This window comes from Balaenoptera borealis (assembly GCF_965194805.1).
Source record: "Balaenoptera borealis genome assembly, chromosome: 21".
NCBI lineage: Eukaryota > Metazoa > Chordata > Mammalia > Artiodactyla > Balaenopteridae > Balaenoptera > Balaenoptera borealis.
Window position 1 is genome coordinate 2,117,237 of NC_138880.1, and position 12,015 is coordinate 2,129,251.

A 12,015-nucleotide genomic window follows, 5' to 3' on the forward strand; every position below is an offset into this window, starting at 1 on the left:
TTGGTGGTATCTTTGTCTGGTTTTGGTATCAGGGTGATGGTGGCCTCATAGAATGAGTTCAGAAATGTTCTTTCCTCTGCAATTTTTGGGAATAGTTTCAGAAGGATGGGTGTTAACTCTACTCTAAATTTTTGATAGAATTTGCCTGTGAAGTCATCTGGTCCTGGACTTTTGTTTGTTGGGAGTTTTTAAATTACAGATTCAATTTCAGTAGGTGTAATTGGTCTGTTCATGTATTCTGTTTCTTCCTGGTTCAGTCTCGGGAGATTGTACCTTTCTAAGAAGTTGTCCATTTCTTCTAGGCTGTCCTTTTGATTGGCATATAGTTGCTCATAGTAGTCTCTTATGATCCTTTGTATTTCTGTGGTATTATTTGTAACTTCTCCTTTTTCATTTCTAATTTTATTGATTTGGGCCCTCTCCCTTTCTTTCTTGATGAGCCTGTCTAGAGGTTTATCAATTTTGTTTATCTTCTCAAAGAACTAGCTTTTAGTTTCACTGATGTTTTCTATTGTTTTCTTCATCTCTATTTTATTAATTTCTGCTCTGATCTTTATGATTTCCTTCCTTCTACTAACTTTGGGTTTTGTTTGTTCTCCTTTCTCTAGTTGCTTTAGGTGTAAGGTAAGGTTGTTTATTTGAGGTTTTTCTTGTTTCCTGAGGTAAGATTGTATTGCTATAAACTTCCATCTTAGAACTGCTTTTGCTGTGTCCCACAGGCTTTGGATCATCATGTTTTCATTTTATCTCTAGGTAGTTTTTAATTTCCTGTTTGATTTCTTCAGTGGTCCATTGGTTGTTTAGTAGTGTATTGTTTAGCCTCCATGTGTTTGTGCTTTTTGCAGTTTTTTTTTTTCTGGTAGTTGATTTCTAATCTTAGAGTGTTGTGGTCAGAAGCTTGATATGATTTCAGTTTTCTTCAATTTACCAAAAATTGCTTTGTGGCCCAGCATATGATCTATCCTGGCGAACGTTCCATGTGCACTTGAAAAGAATGTGTATTCTGCTGCTTTCACATGAAATGCTCTAAAAATGTCAAGTAAGTCCATCTGGTCTAATGTGTCATTTAATGCCTGTGTTTCCTTATTGATTTTCTGTCTGGATGATCTGTCCATTGATGTAAGTGGGGTGTTAAAGTCCCCCACTATTATTGTGTTAGTGTAGCATTTGCCTTATATATTGAGATGCTCCTGTTTTGGGTGCATATATATTTACAATTGTTTTATCTTCTTCTTGGATGATCCCTTGATCATTATGTAGTGTCCTTGTCTCTTGAAACAATCTTTAAAGTCTATTTTATCTGATATAAGTATTGCTACTCCTGCTTTCTTTTGATTTCCATTTGCATGGAGTACCTTTTTCTATCCCCTCACTTTCAGTCTGTATATGTCTCTAGATCTGAAGTGGGTCTCTTGTAGACAGCATATTCATCTCTTGTTTTTATATCGATTCAGCCAGTCTATGTCTTTTGGTTGGAGCATTTAATCCATTTACATTTAAGGTAATTATTGATATGTATGTTCCTATTGCCATTTTCTTAATTGTTTTGGGTTGTTTTTGAGGTCTTTTTTCTTCCCTTCCTCTTTTGTTCTCTTCTTTTGTGGTTTGATGACCATCTTTAGTGTTGTGTTTGGGTTGCTTTTTCTTTTTTGTGTGTATATCTGTTGTAGTTTTTTGGTTTGCATTTCCCATGAGGTTTTGATACAGCAGTCTATATATATACAAGATTGTTTTAAGTTGCTTGTCTCTTAATTTCAAATGCAATTCCCATTTCCTGCATTTGTACTCTCCTCCTCTCACGGTGGCCGATTTTGATATCATATTTGTGTGTGGATGACTTCCTACCTTTACTGTATGTTTTGGTGAGCATTCCCATTTCATAATTTTCTTGTTTCTAGTTATGACATTTTCTTTCCTGCTTAAAGAAATTCCTTTAGCATTTGTCGTAAAGCTGCTTTCATGGTGCTGAATTCTTTTAGCTTTTGCTTGTATGTAAAGCTTTTGATTTCTCTGTCGAATCTGAATGACAGCCTTGCTGTGTACAGTGTTCTTGGTTGTAGGTTTTTCCATTTCATCACTTTAAATATATTGTGCTATTCCCTTCTGGCCTGCAGTTTCTGCTGAAAAATCAGCTGATAGTCTTATGGGATTCCCCTTTGTTATCTGTTGTTTTTCCCTTGTTGCTTTTAAAATTAATATTTTCTCTGTCTTTAATTTTTGTCAATTTGATTACTATGTGTCTTGGCATGTTCCTCCTGGGGTTAATCATGTATGAGACGCTCTGTGCTTCCTGGCCTTGGGTGACTGTTTCCATTCCCATGTTAGGGAAGTTTTCAGCTGTTATCTCTTAAAATATTTTTCATGCCCTTTCTCTCTCTTTTCTCCTTCCTGTATAATGCGAATGTTGGTGTATTTGATGTTGTTCCAGAGGTCTCTTAAACTGTCCTTGTTTCTTTTCATTCTTTTCTCTTTATTTTGTTCTGCAGCTGTGATTTCCACTACTCTGTTTTCCAGCTCACTGATCCGTTCTTCTGCCTCATTTATTCTGCTATTGATTCCTTCTAGTGTATTTTTCATTTCAGTTATTGTATTCTTCAACTCTGTTTGCCTGTTCTTTATATCTTCTTTTTGTTAAAGACTTCTTGTAACTTCTCACTCTCTGCATCCATTCTTTGCCTGTGTTCTTGGATCATCTTTAGGACCATTACTCTGAACCCTTTCTCGGGTAGATTGCCTATCTCCACGTTACTTAGTTGTTCTTCTGGTGTTTTATGTTGTTCCTTCATCTCTAATGTATTCCTTTGCTGTCTCATTTTGTTTACATTTGTTTGCATTTTTATTTATGTGGTAGGTTAGTTACATTTCTTGACCTTGGAGAGGTGGCCCTCTGTAGGAGATGTCCTATGTGTCCCAGCAGTACACTCCCCTCTCATCACCCAAGGGCCAGGGACCAGCTGGTCCCAGAGTAGGTTCTGATCTGCGTTTGTGGACTCAGTTCTGCAGACTCCAGGATCATAGTTTTCTTGCTTCTGGTATCTGCCCCCTGGAGGATGAGGCTGGTGTAGCAGCTCATGCAGCCTTCCTGGTGGGAAGGGCTGGTGCCTGCCCACTGGTGGGTGGAGCTTGGTCTTGGCCCTCTAGTGGGCAGGGCCATGTCTAGAGGTAGCTGTGGGCTCAGGAAATCTTTAGGCAGCCTGTCTGTTGATGGGTGGGGCTGTTTACCCCTCCTGTTGGTTTGGCCTGAGGCATCCCAGCACTGGAGCCATAGGCTGTTGGGTAGGGCCAGGTCTTGGTGCTAATGAGCCAAGCAAAATGTCTGCCTCCAGCAAGAGTTCACACAGGTGAACACTCCCTGATATGTTCGCCACCAGTTTTCATGACCCCAGAGAGAGCCACAGGAGCCCCCTCCCACCTCCCCAGGAGAACCTCCAGGACCAGCAGGTAGGTCTGGCCCAGGCTCCTGTGAAGTCACTGCTTTTGCCCCAAGTTCTGGTGCACGCAGGACCTTGTGTGTGCCAAGAGTGGAGTCTTTGTTTTCCCCAGTCCTGTGGAGCTCCTACAGTCAAGCCCAACTGGCTTTCGAAGCCAAATGCTGTGGGGGCTCCCCATCCCAATGCTGGACCACCCCCCCCCCAGGCTGGGGAGCTTGATATGGGGCTCAGAGCTCTCACTCCTGTGGGAGAACTTTTTAAAAAATATTTACTTATTTGGTTGCATTGGGTCTTAGCTGCAGCTTGCGGGCTCCTTAGTTGTGGCACATGAACCCTTAGTTGTGGCATGCATGTGGGATCTGGTTCCCTGACCAGGGATCAAACCTGGGCCCCCTGCATTGGGAGCACGGTGTCCTAACCACTGTGCCACCAGGGAAGTCCCCTGTGGGAGAACTTCTGCAATATAATTATTGTCCAGTTTGTGGTTCGCCCACCTGGGTGGTATGGGATTTGATTATATTGCAAGTGCACCCCTCCTACTGTCTCATTGTGGTTTCTTCATGTCTTTGGATGGAGAACATCTGTTTTTGGTAGGTTCCAGTCTTTTACTTTGATGGTTGTTTAGCAGTTGTGATTTTGGTGTGCTCATGAGAGGAGGTGAGCTCAAAGTCCTTCTACCTCACCGTCTTTTCTTTCCTATTGATTTTTTAAAAATTAATTTTTTTTTTTTTGGTGCATTGGGTCTCCGTTGCTGTGCGTGGCTTTCTCCGGTTGCAGCGAGCAGGGGCTACTCTTCGTTGTGGTGCACGTGTTTCTCATTGCAGTGGCTTCTCTTGTTGCAGTTTCCCATCGATTTTAATAAATCTATAAAAGGGTCTTATATAGAAAAGATTTCTAAAAGTTTTGTGCACAGTAATGAAACCATGCCCCACAGGGTTGACAGAGACTGGCGACTAACGAAGTTCCCGAGCTTCTCTCACAGAACAGCAGCAAAGGGAACAGCTTAAAAACCCCTGTGGCCTGCTTTCACTGAGCAAGCTCACTTTGGTTATTTTTCTTTTCTTCCTCTTTAAATGCACGCCTCCCGGCCTCCCATAGCCCAGGAACTTGTAATCAGCTCCTGCCTGATGTGAGCTGGCTAGGACCAGTTGGGACCACTGCTCCTGAAACTGGGCCTTGGGGGTTCCCATGAACGGCCTCTGCCGCCAGAAGTCTCCACCCTCAGATGGTGTTCGGTGCCTCCACTGTGAACGTGCAGACGCACGAGCCCAGATGCCCCAGCACAGAATACCCATCACCTCATCTGTCCCCACTACTGAGACCACCCTGCTCACAACACACATACCCCAAGCCCCTTGCCTTCGGGCAGGCGGACCTGAGACTCGTTCTCCTGTCTCTTCGCTTGGCTGCCTTAGGAATAAAGTCTTTCTCAGCTGCAAACCTTGGCCTCTCAGCGTTTGGCTTGCTGCATGTTGGGCCATTGGGCCTGGTTCACTAACAGTAACTGAACAACTTCTTAGCTCTTTCATTCTTACATCCCCCCAGAAACAACTGATCATGTGATGCTTACCTGATATATTTCAGGAACAGCAAAAGAAATGAACCTGACCCCTGACCCCAGTGTTGTGCTTAGAAGTGCGAGGCCCCATCCCAAGTGTGTCACGTCACTGTCTTTACAGCCAGCTGGGAGGGAAGGGCCAGTGCCTGTATTTCCCATGACAAGCTTGAGGGACATGAACCTGTCCCTGGTACGTGGCAAGTAAAGGGCTGGGCAGAACCAGGCCGGAGGCCAGGCTGTCTGGCTCAGGGCACCCAGGTGACAGCAGCCGACGGGCAGGGGAGGCGCCCTCCACAGGCCACTGGGCAGGACCCTCACCCATGACTCCCCCACGGCGCCTTCAGTGGAAGTTCACTCAAGTTCATCCTGGCACAAAGGTTTTTGGTGTTAAAACTTCCCGAAGGAAAAGGTCTAGCATTATGTTGATATGTGATATTCACCAAAACCTAACTATGGAAAAGAAAATCTGGAGAACATGGAAGGAAATGCCTTTTTAAGTAAAGTACACTCTTGTTCAGAAACTCTAAGAATTAAAAATAAAATTTAAAAAAACCCCACAAATTTAGGATGATTTTATTTACAAAACAGGTTCTTTTGTTTTACAAAAATTACAAAATATGACAAAAATAGTAATAGCTTCTTGGACTGTTGGGAACTACTTCTAAGCGACCAATGAGTTAAAACACCGCTGGTCTTCTCCTTTTGAAGAGCGACGACGGCAGCGCTCATCCACGCTTTGTGTCTCCCCAGAGCCCCGCGGCTGTGGGCTGCCTCTGGCGGGAGGGCCGGTCAGGCCAGCGTCTGGAGCAGCAAGATCTTCTCGTTGACGCAGAACCTGTGCAGCACCAGCATCAAGTTCTCCCCACAGCGGGACACCTGGCGCTCCATGGCCAGGCGGAAGTCCTCCTTCACGCCCTTGGTGATGCCCCGGGTGACCGTGTGGTGCCTGGGGCGGCGACAGGGAAACAAACGGACGCCACAGTTAGCACGACAGCACAGGTCAGTGACTCTGGGGCAGGAAAACGGGCTGCCTCAAATCTAGCGAAAAGTTTAAAAAAGAAAAAAGCCCCAACCAAACAGCCTCCACTGCCAGTTCCTCTGCAGAAAGACTTAAAGCCAGAGAGCCGTCTTCCCCACTCAGGAAAAGGCTATTCTAAACATCGCGTGTTTGGCAAGATGCTGCCTGCTTGGCTTCTAACTTCTGCAGCCCTGACGCTGTGCTTCCCGCTGTGACTCACGCACAGTTCAGTTACTTGGGGCTGACGGAGTCCGGACCACCCCGGCCACACCGTTCGGGTCCCGCCAGGCCAGCTGAGCGCAGAGGCAGCAGCGGCAGGAGGATGCCTGAGCGAGCGTGGCCATGGCCGCGGCCCCCCGCCGGTGCCCCGTGACAGGCTCAGGAAGGCTCGGAAGCCGCACAGCACCGGGCCACAAGCGTGCCTCTCTCCCTGCGATGCCGGGACGGGACAGCTCCTCCAGGTCTGTTTGCGAAGAAGCAGGAGGAGCTGGGGCCCCAAGACAAGAGTCCGGCACCGGCGGGGAGAGAGAAGCAGAGTCGCTGATGACGGGCTTCCTGAGGGCCTGCTGGGGCCCGGGAGCCCTCCCTGCTGGGCCGGGCCGGCGGGAGCACAGGTGCGTCCTTCACGACGCCCTGGAGGGTGGGCTTCAGGGAAGGAAACTACAGAGGAAACCCCAGGAAACTCCAAACACCAAAATGAAGGAAGCAAAAGAAAAACCTAGCAGAATTCAATGGGTTCAATCAAAAGGAAAGGCGTTTTAACTACCAGTCAGTAATTGGGTAGATTTAGACGAACAGAAGCCACCTCCATCCCCACTCCCACTGCCTAACTTCCCTAAGACACGGTCACGGGAATTTAAAATTAGATTTTTAGGTACTGGCCAAGATTAAACTGTTGAAACCACTCTAAAATGTTTCTGTTTTTAAAACTTGAATTATATAAAATAAGTACAACGGAAGTCAGAAAGTTGCAATGTAACAGAAGGAAAAAGAAAACCAGAACAGGCTTTGTTAGAAGGGTAAGATATTACAGGACACCCTACAACACCCGTGGACAGTTTACAGAACCACACAGTGAGACAGCACAGCCAGTTCTCTGTGGACGTCTCTATAATCAGGTCCGGCTGGTGACTCAGAAGTAAGTACACAGTGTCAGTGAGCCCCGCTGGGAGCTCATGCAGCCCCTTTATGCTGCCCTGAGATACTGCTCTTGGGGGACCCAGACCGCAACCCCAAATGGGAGCCCTCCCTCTGACCCACTGAAAGACACTGGTATTTGCAGACACCGAGCTAAAGGGCACGGATGGCTCCAAGCACACGCTCCCCTTAATACTAGTAAAAATGCAATAAAGTGCTGTGTCCTGCTGGTCACAGGCCAAAGGTGTTGTTTCCATATATGAAGAGCGGTACAACTCAACTGTATTTCTATCAGAGTCTTTATCCCTCTGACAAGTTTGGATGAAGAAGAGGACGAATTAGCTTTTGTGGTTTAAGACCAGGATAAGTCAACTAGTAAATGTAGCATTCTAGCCTACCAAATATTTTCAATCCGGAAAGGTATGGTTGGAAAAAAACAGTACCAGTGGCAGGAAGATACTGTGCTTATGCCCATTTAGACCAAGACCTCAACACTGGCCACTAATACGAAAATCTGAGAATAAAAATTTACTTAGAATAAGTTTCAGCATCCTTAAATATTTAGGACCGAATGCCTTATGTTTTACCAAAAGAGAATCATAATTTAGTGCCTAATCTAATGTGCACTTAGTCTTACACAGTTTTATGTAACGTTCACTTATTTCCAGATCCATAATGATTTTTAAATTGAACACAAAAACACTGGCAACTTATGGAAAAAAATAAGAAATGTTAACAATATTACAACCAGATGGTTTGCCAAGGAATGCAGAACAAATTAAAAAATTAAATAAAGCATGAAAAAGAGCACTGAGGAACAAAGAGCTGAAAACCATGGGCAGTAAAACATGTCGACAAACAGTACACTATGAGCAGGTGTGTCCACTTGGTACCTGTCAGCAGTCTGTATGCTGGGCTGAAGCACAGGTAAGAATTCCTGCTGCAGTAACCCCATGGGAGGGCTAGAAGGCCTTTAAAAAACAGCAAACAGCGGCATTCAAACACCCACACCGACTCAGCCTGCACTTAAAAACAACACTCCAGAGAAAAGGCACGAGACGGGGGGCAGGCCGCACAGAACCGCCGGCCTCAGGCCTCGGGCAGCTGTTCCGGGAGGACAGAGGCTACCCGTCCCCCCCCGCTGCACGGCTGTGGCCCACGTGGGTCCCCAGGCCTCTCGGCTGCCGGTCCCCGGCTCAGCCCGCTGAGATCTGGCATGAAAAGCAAGCGCCAGGGGAGAGGACGGGGAGGTGCCATGGAACGGCCGTGGAGAGAGTCTCAAATCCAGCACCTCTGCTCTCCACGCTTGCCACGTCCATGCCGATCCCAGAAAGACACCCGTGACTTTTTAGAACCATCTTTGATGGGACTGAAGCCCCAGACTGAAGAGGCCCTTTCAAGAGGACTGGAGAGGCTGGCAATGTTTTTGACAAAGAAAGGTTGAGTTTAAATTTCAAAAAGTATTGAGAAAAGGCAGAGATGGGGGAAAACAGAGTCCGGGCCATGGCTTTGCGGGATTCTGTAACAACAGAAATGAGTACATTAGCCGGGTGATCGCCTCTGAGAGCGTCATTGCGCACCCAGTTCGGGGCACACACAGGACATGGGTTTGTGTGTCACCCAGGGTACTGCAAGCATCAGCACAGAAGCATTTCTCGACTCCAAAATACATGAGAGCAGCACGTGTAGGTAAGAATCAGAGCTCGTCCCTCCTGCCGGTCAGGCCCCCGTGCCCTCGGCGCTGGTACCGTACCTGCTGCAGCCCAGACGCCACAACCAGGACGGACTCACAGCCTCACCCGAAGGAAGGCTGGACTCTGCTCCCTGCACCTCTGCGCTCGGCTGGAGGGCCCCCCAGAAGGTCCACAATGGCTTCAGACAATTTGTTTGCGACCCAAAGGGAAAAGGAATGTGACAGTTTTACTCAAGATCCCGACCATACCTCAACTGTCTCAGGCGGCCCACTTCTCCACGGTAGTTTCTCATCAGAAATTTGAAAGGCAGGTTTCAAATGAACCCCGAGACTCACACTGTCAGCTCACTAAGCAACAGCCCCTAGTCCTGCTTCCAAACTGATGGAACAGCAGGTTTCCTAAGAGACTTAATGGTCTTCTACAGGGAGTTAGAAGAAATTAAGGGTTTCTTTAACTAAGGACACCGTCTGGGTGTCCAACAGCCCTCGCCTTCACTCCTCGTCCGAGGGCTTGTCTGCATGTTCCCGTGTCACTGTGCAGCTCAGAAAAACTGGCTGGAGAAGACAGGTTCAGTAGAATGAAGTCTGAGACTCAACCACTGATTTTCTGACAGCCTCTTCTCTCACATTCACAGCTAAGCATTACCTAGTGTGAGGATTATTAAACTTAGGTTTAATCTAAGTAAACGGAGTTGATTCTACTGAGGTTGTCTCCATATTATGACAATTTGTATGGTGAGCATTAATGGGAATTAAAGAAAAAGCTATTAAAGGTATGTTTGTGTGTCCAGCCTCAAAACTTGGAAATTACAACGTAAAAGGGTTCCGTGTCAAAAAGCCACCTTTACTCTCAAGCACGGTGAAAAATGTTTTGAGTCATGCGTTATTTTCCCCCCATTCTAGGGGAGCTACCGGTGTGGGAAGATGAGCGTGTCTGGTCCCCCGCCTGAGCCAGCTAACGTACAAAGGTCTTGCGCTTTCCTGTCAAATGCTCAGAATCTTTAGTAACGTTTGCAAGGTGAAGGACAAGCACCCCACCTTCCCATTCCTGACAGGACACTGTGCTGCTGGATGCCCCAGCCCCGAGCCTACAGGAGTCCAGAGGGACACCTCTTACTTCCCTCTCCACAACACTCCCCGAAGACAGAACGAGATGCGGATTTTGGCTTTCCACTGAAAACTCGTCCCTTTCACAAGTGAGTGAAAAAGGAGAATCTGTCAGCCTCAGCAACACTTTCTTCTCACTCGGGGTTCGGTCTCCTGCAGTGACTCTGATCCTGACCCACACACGCTGAACGTGCAGGACGCAGAGGAGGAAGTATGGACATCACACTACGCGAGGCGTCTGCAGCACAGAGGATGTACTGTCCAAACTGCAATGAGGACTGAAGGGCAGAAGCAAGGGCATTTAAAAATCATAAATGGTCACTGACTTCATCCAGGAGTGGGGAGTGCCAAGACCAAGCCCCACCCTGCTGAGTGGGTAGGTGCTCAGCAGGGCTTCAGTCAACACTGAGGCCCAAGTACAGTGTGGAAGTTAGGTCTGCAGTTTTTCCCAGTCTGGCTCAACTTTAGTTAAGCATGGCTTTTCTTAATTAAAAGCACCCTACTTCTAATCAGAAATTATAGGATCAGTCTGTAAGTTTTGGAACGGAAAAGATACCATGAATAAGACGTTCGTCTAGTGAAGTAAGTATCAAAAGTGACGGAACTACCCCAATTTAAACAATGTTTTATCAGAAATGTAGTTAAGGAAATGCCAAGTCTTTCAACAGGATTCCCAGAATCAAATCTACTCTCCAAAACAGAGACCAGGTTTGGATTCCTTTCTAATGACTGTTTGAAAGCCACAGACATTTACAAATATTTCCTACAAGCACACGAAGGCGGGCACTGAGCACGGAGAGCAGGAGACGGTGCCCTTACTTGATCAGCATTCCTTGATTGGGTAGTAGTTCCAGATGGATCTTCCCACCTTCCTGAGTTCTCAGGTAGGCGAACTCCTCCAGCATGTCGATATCTGAGGCCAGATTCAGGGAACCACGTGAGAAAGCCTGGAGCCCTGCTCTCCTGGAGGAGGAGACAGGCTCGCAGCCACGGAGCGCCCTGGCCACGGCGACCGCACCAGCAACCCAGCGCTGCCTGAGTCCAAGCCCAGCGGTCCCTATGCCAGCCCAGCGCCCTCACGAAGAGAAACACGTTTCTCAGGTAGCTGACTGAGCAGAGCCTATAGGGTCCCAAGAGCAGCATCTTTTCTTTTCTTAATAAGAAATGAAAGAGGCGGAAGAGGTGCTATACACACCGCCCCCCTCCCCCCGCCCAAAGGTTAAGAAATGCTGCTCTAGGCACCTGGACAGGGATGTCAGACGCCGTGCAATTCAAAAATAATGTATTACGAGAAGCAATGAAGTATGAACGCCAGACCTTTCCCTAACCAACACGAGGAAATACAACGCTCCCCATCACGAAAGCCAGCGCTGGGTGGAGCAGCTTCTCTGGCGGGTGCCCCGCGGGCCTGTGACGGCTGCTGTTGTAACCCCAGACCCCAGGGGCCCTGTTCCCAGAGGAAGGCCAACGGAGAATCACAGTCTACGGCCCCAGCAGTCACTCGGGGCCTGCAGGCCCTTACTTCAGGCACCTTGGGTACCTTCCTAAGAAGCCACTTGAAGTGGAAAATGCAACAGGGCTATCCACGTTCCTGATTCCTCTTTGAAGCCGTTCATGACTTTCACAAAACCAGCTGCCACAATCCCATTTTAAGTCACCATTCCTTCTCCTTTTCCCCCAAATCACCAAAACCATTATTCCTACCCCAAATGGTTTGTTCATTTTTGTACCAAGCATTTCTTCTGCTCAAACAAGAAAAAGGATACTTGTAACATAATTGAAAAAATTCTCATATTGGAAGTTTCCTTGCTGGCAAATCTTATTGACGGCTTTCAGGAAAAGGGTCTCTCCCCGCGGCCACTCCTGCTGAAGCAGCACGATCACGTGCCCCAGCGCCATGTCGTCTCTGCTGTCTGTGAAGGCTCTCAGCTGCAGGACACAGAGGGGAGGGAGTCACGGGGTGATCTCACACACACCCGATACCACTTCCCCCAAAATGCTGTTACAGGGAAGTGCGTGACTAAGGTCACCAGTCAGAAGGGACAGCAGAAGTCAAGCCTGCCTGGCAAAT

General features: G+C 47.3%; 1 protein-coding gene across 7 annotated transcripts in view; it reads right to left on the reverse strand.

Moving 5' to 3' along the window:
• Positions 1-5,546: 5,546 nt before the first annotated feature.
• The window catches only part of INTS10 (integrator complex subunit 10), a gene marked incomplete at its 5' end in the record, with an annotated part of 36,296 nt that continues 29,827 nt past the window's right edge, over positions 5,547-12,015 (reverse strand). For 3 of the 7 annotated variants that reach the window (XM_082374840.1, XM_082374841.1, XM_082374844.1), the window contains 4 exons: positions 5,547-5,935; positions 8,038-8,115; positions 10,764-10,857; positions 11,711-11,873. In XM_082374840.1, coding sequence (XP_082230966.1) covers positions 5,779-5,935; positions 8,038-8,115; positions 10,764-10,857; positions 11,711-11,873 — 492 coding nt within the window. In that variant the 3' untranslated portion in view covers positions 5,547-5,778. Of the gene's footprint in view, positions 6,017-8,037; positions 8,116-10,763; positions 10,858-11,710; positions 11,874-12,015 lie in introns of all 7 variants that reach the window. The other 4 variants (XM_082374842.1, XM_082374843.1, XM_082374846.1 and 1 more) reach the window with 3 other exon arrangements.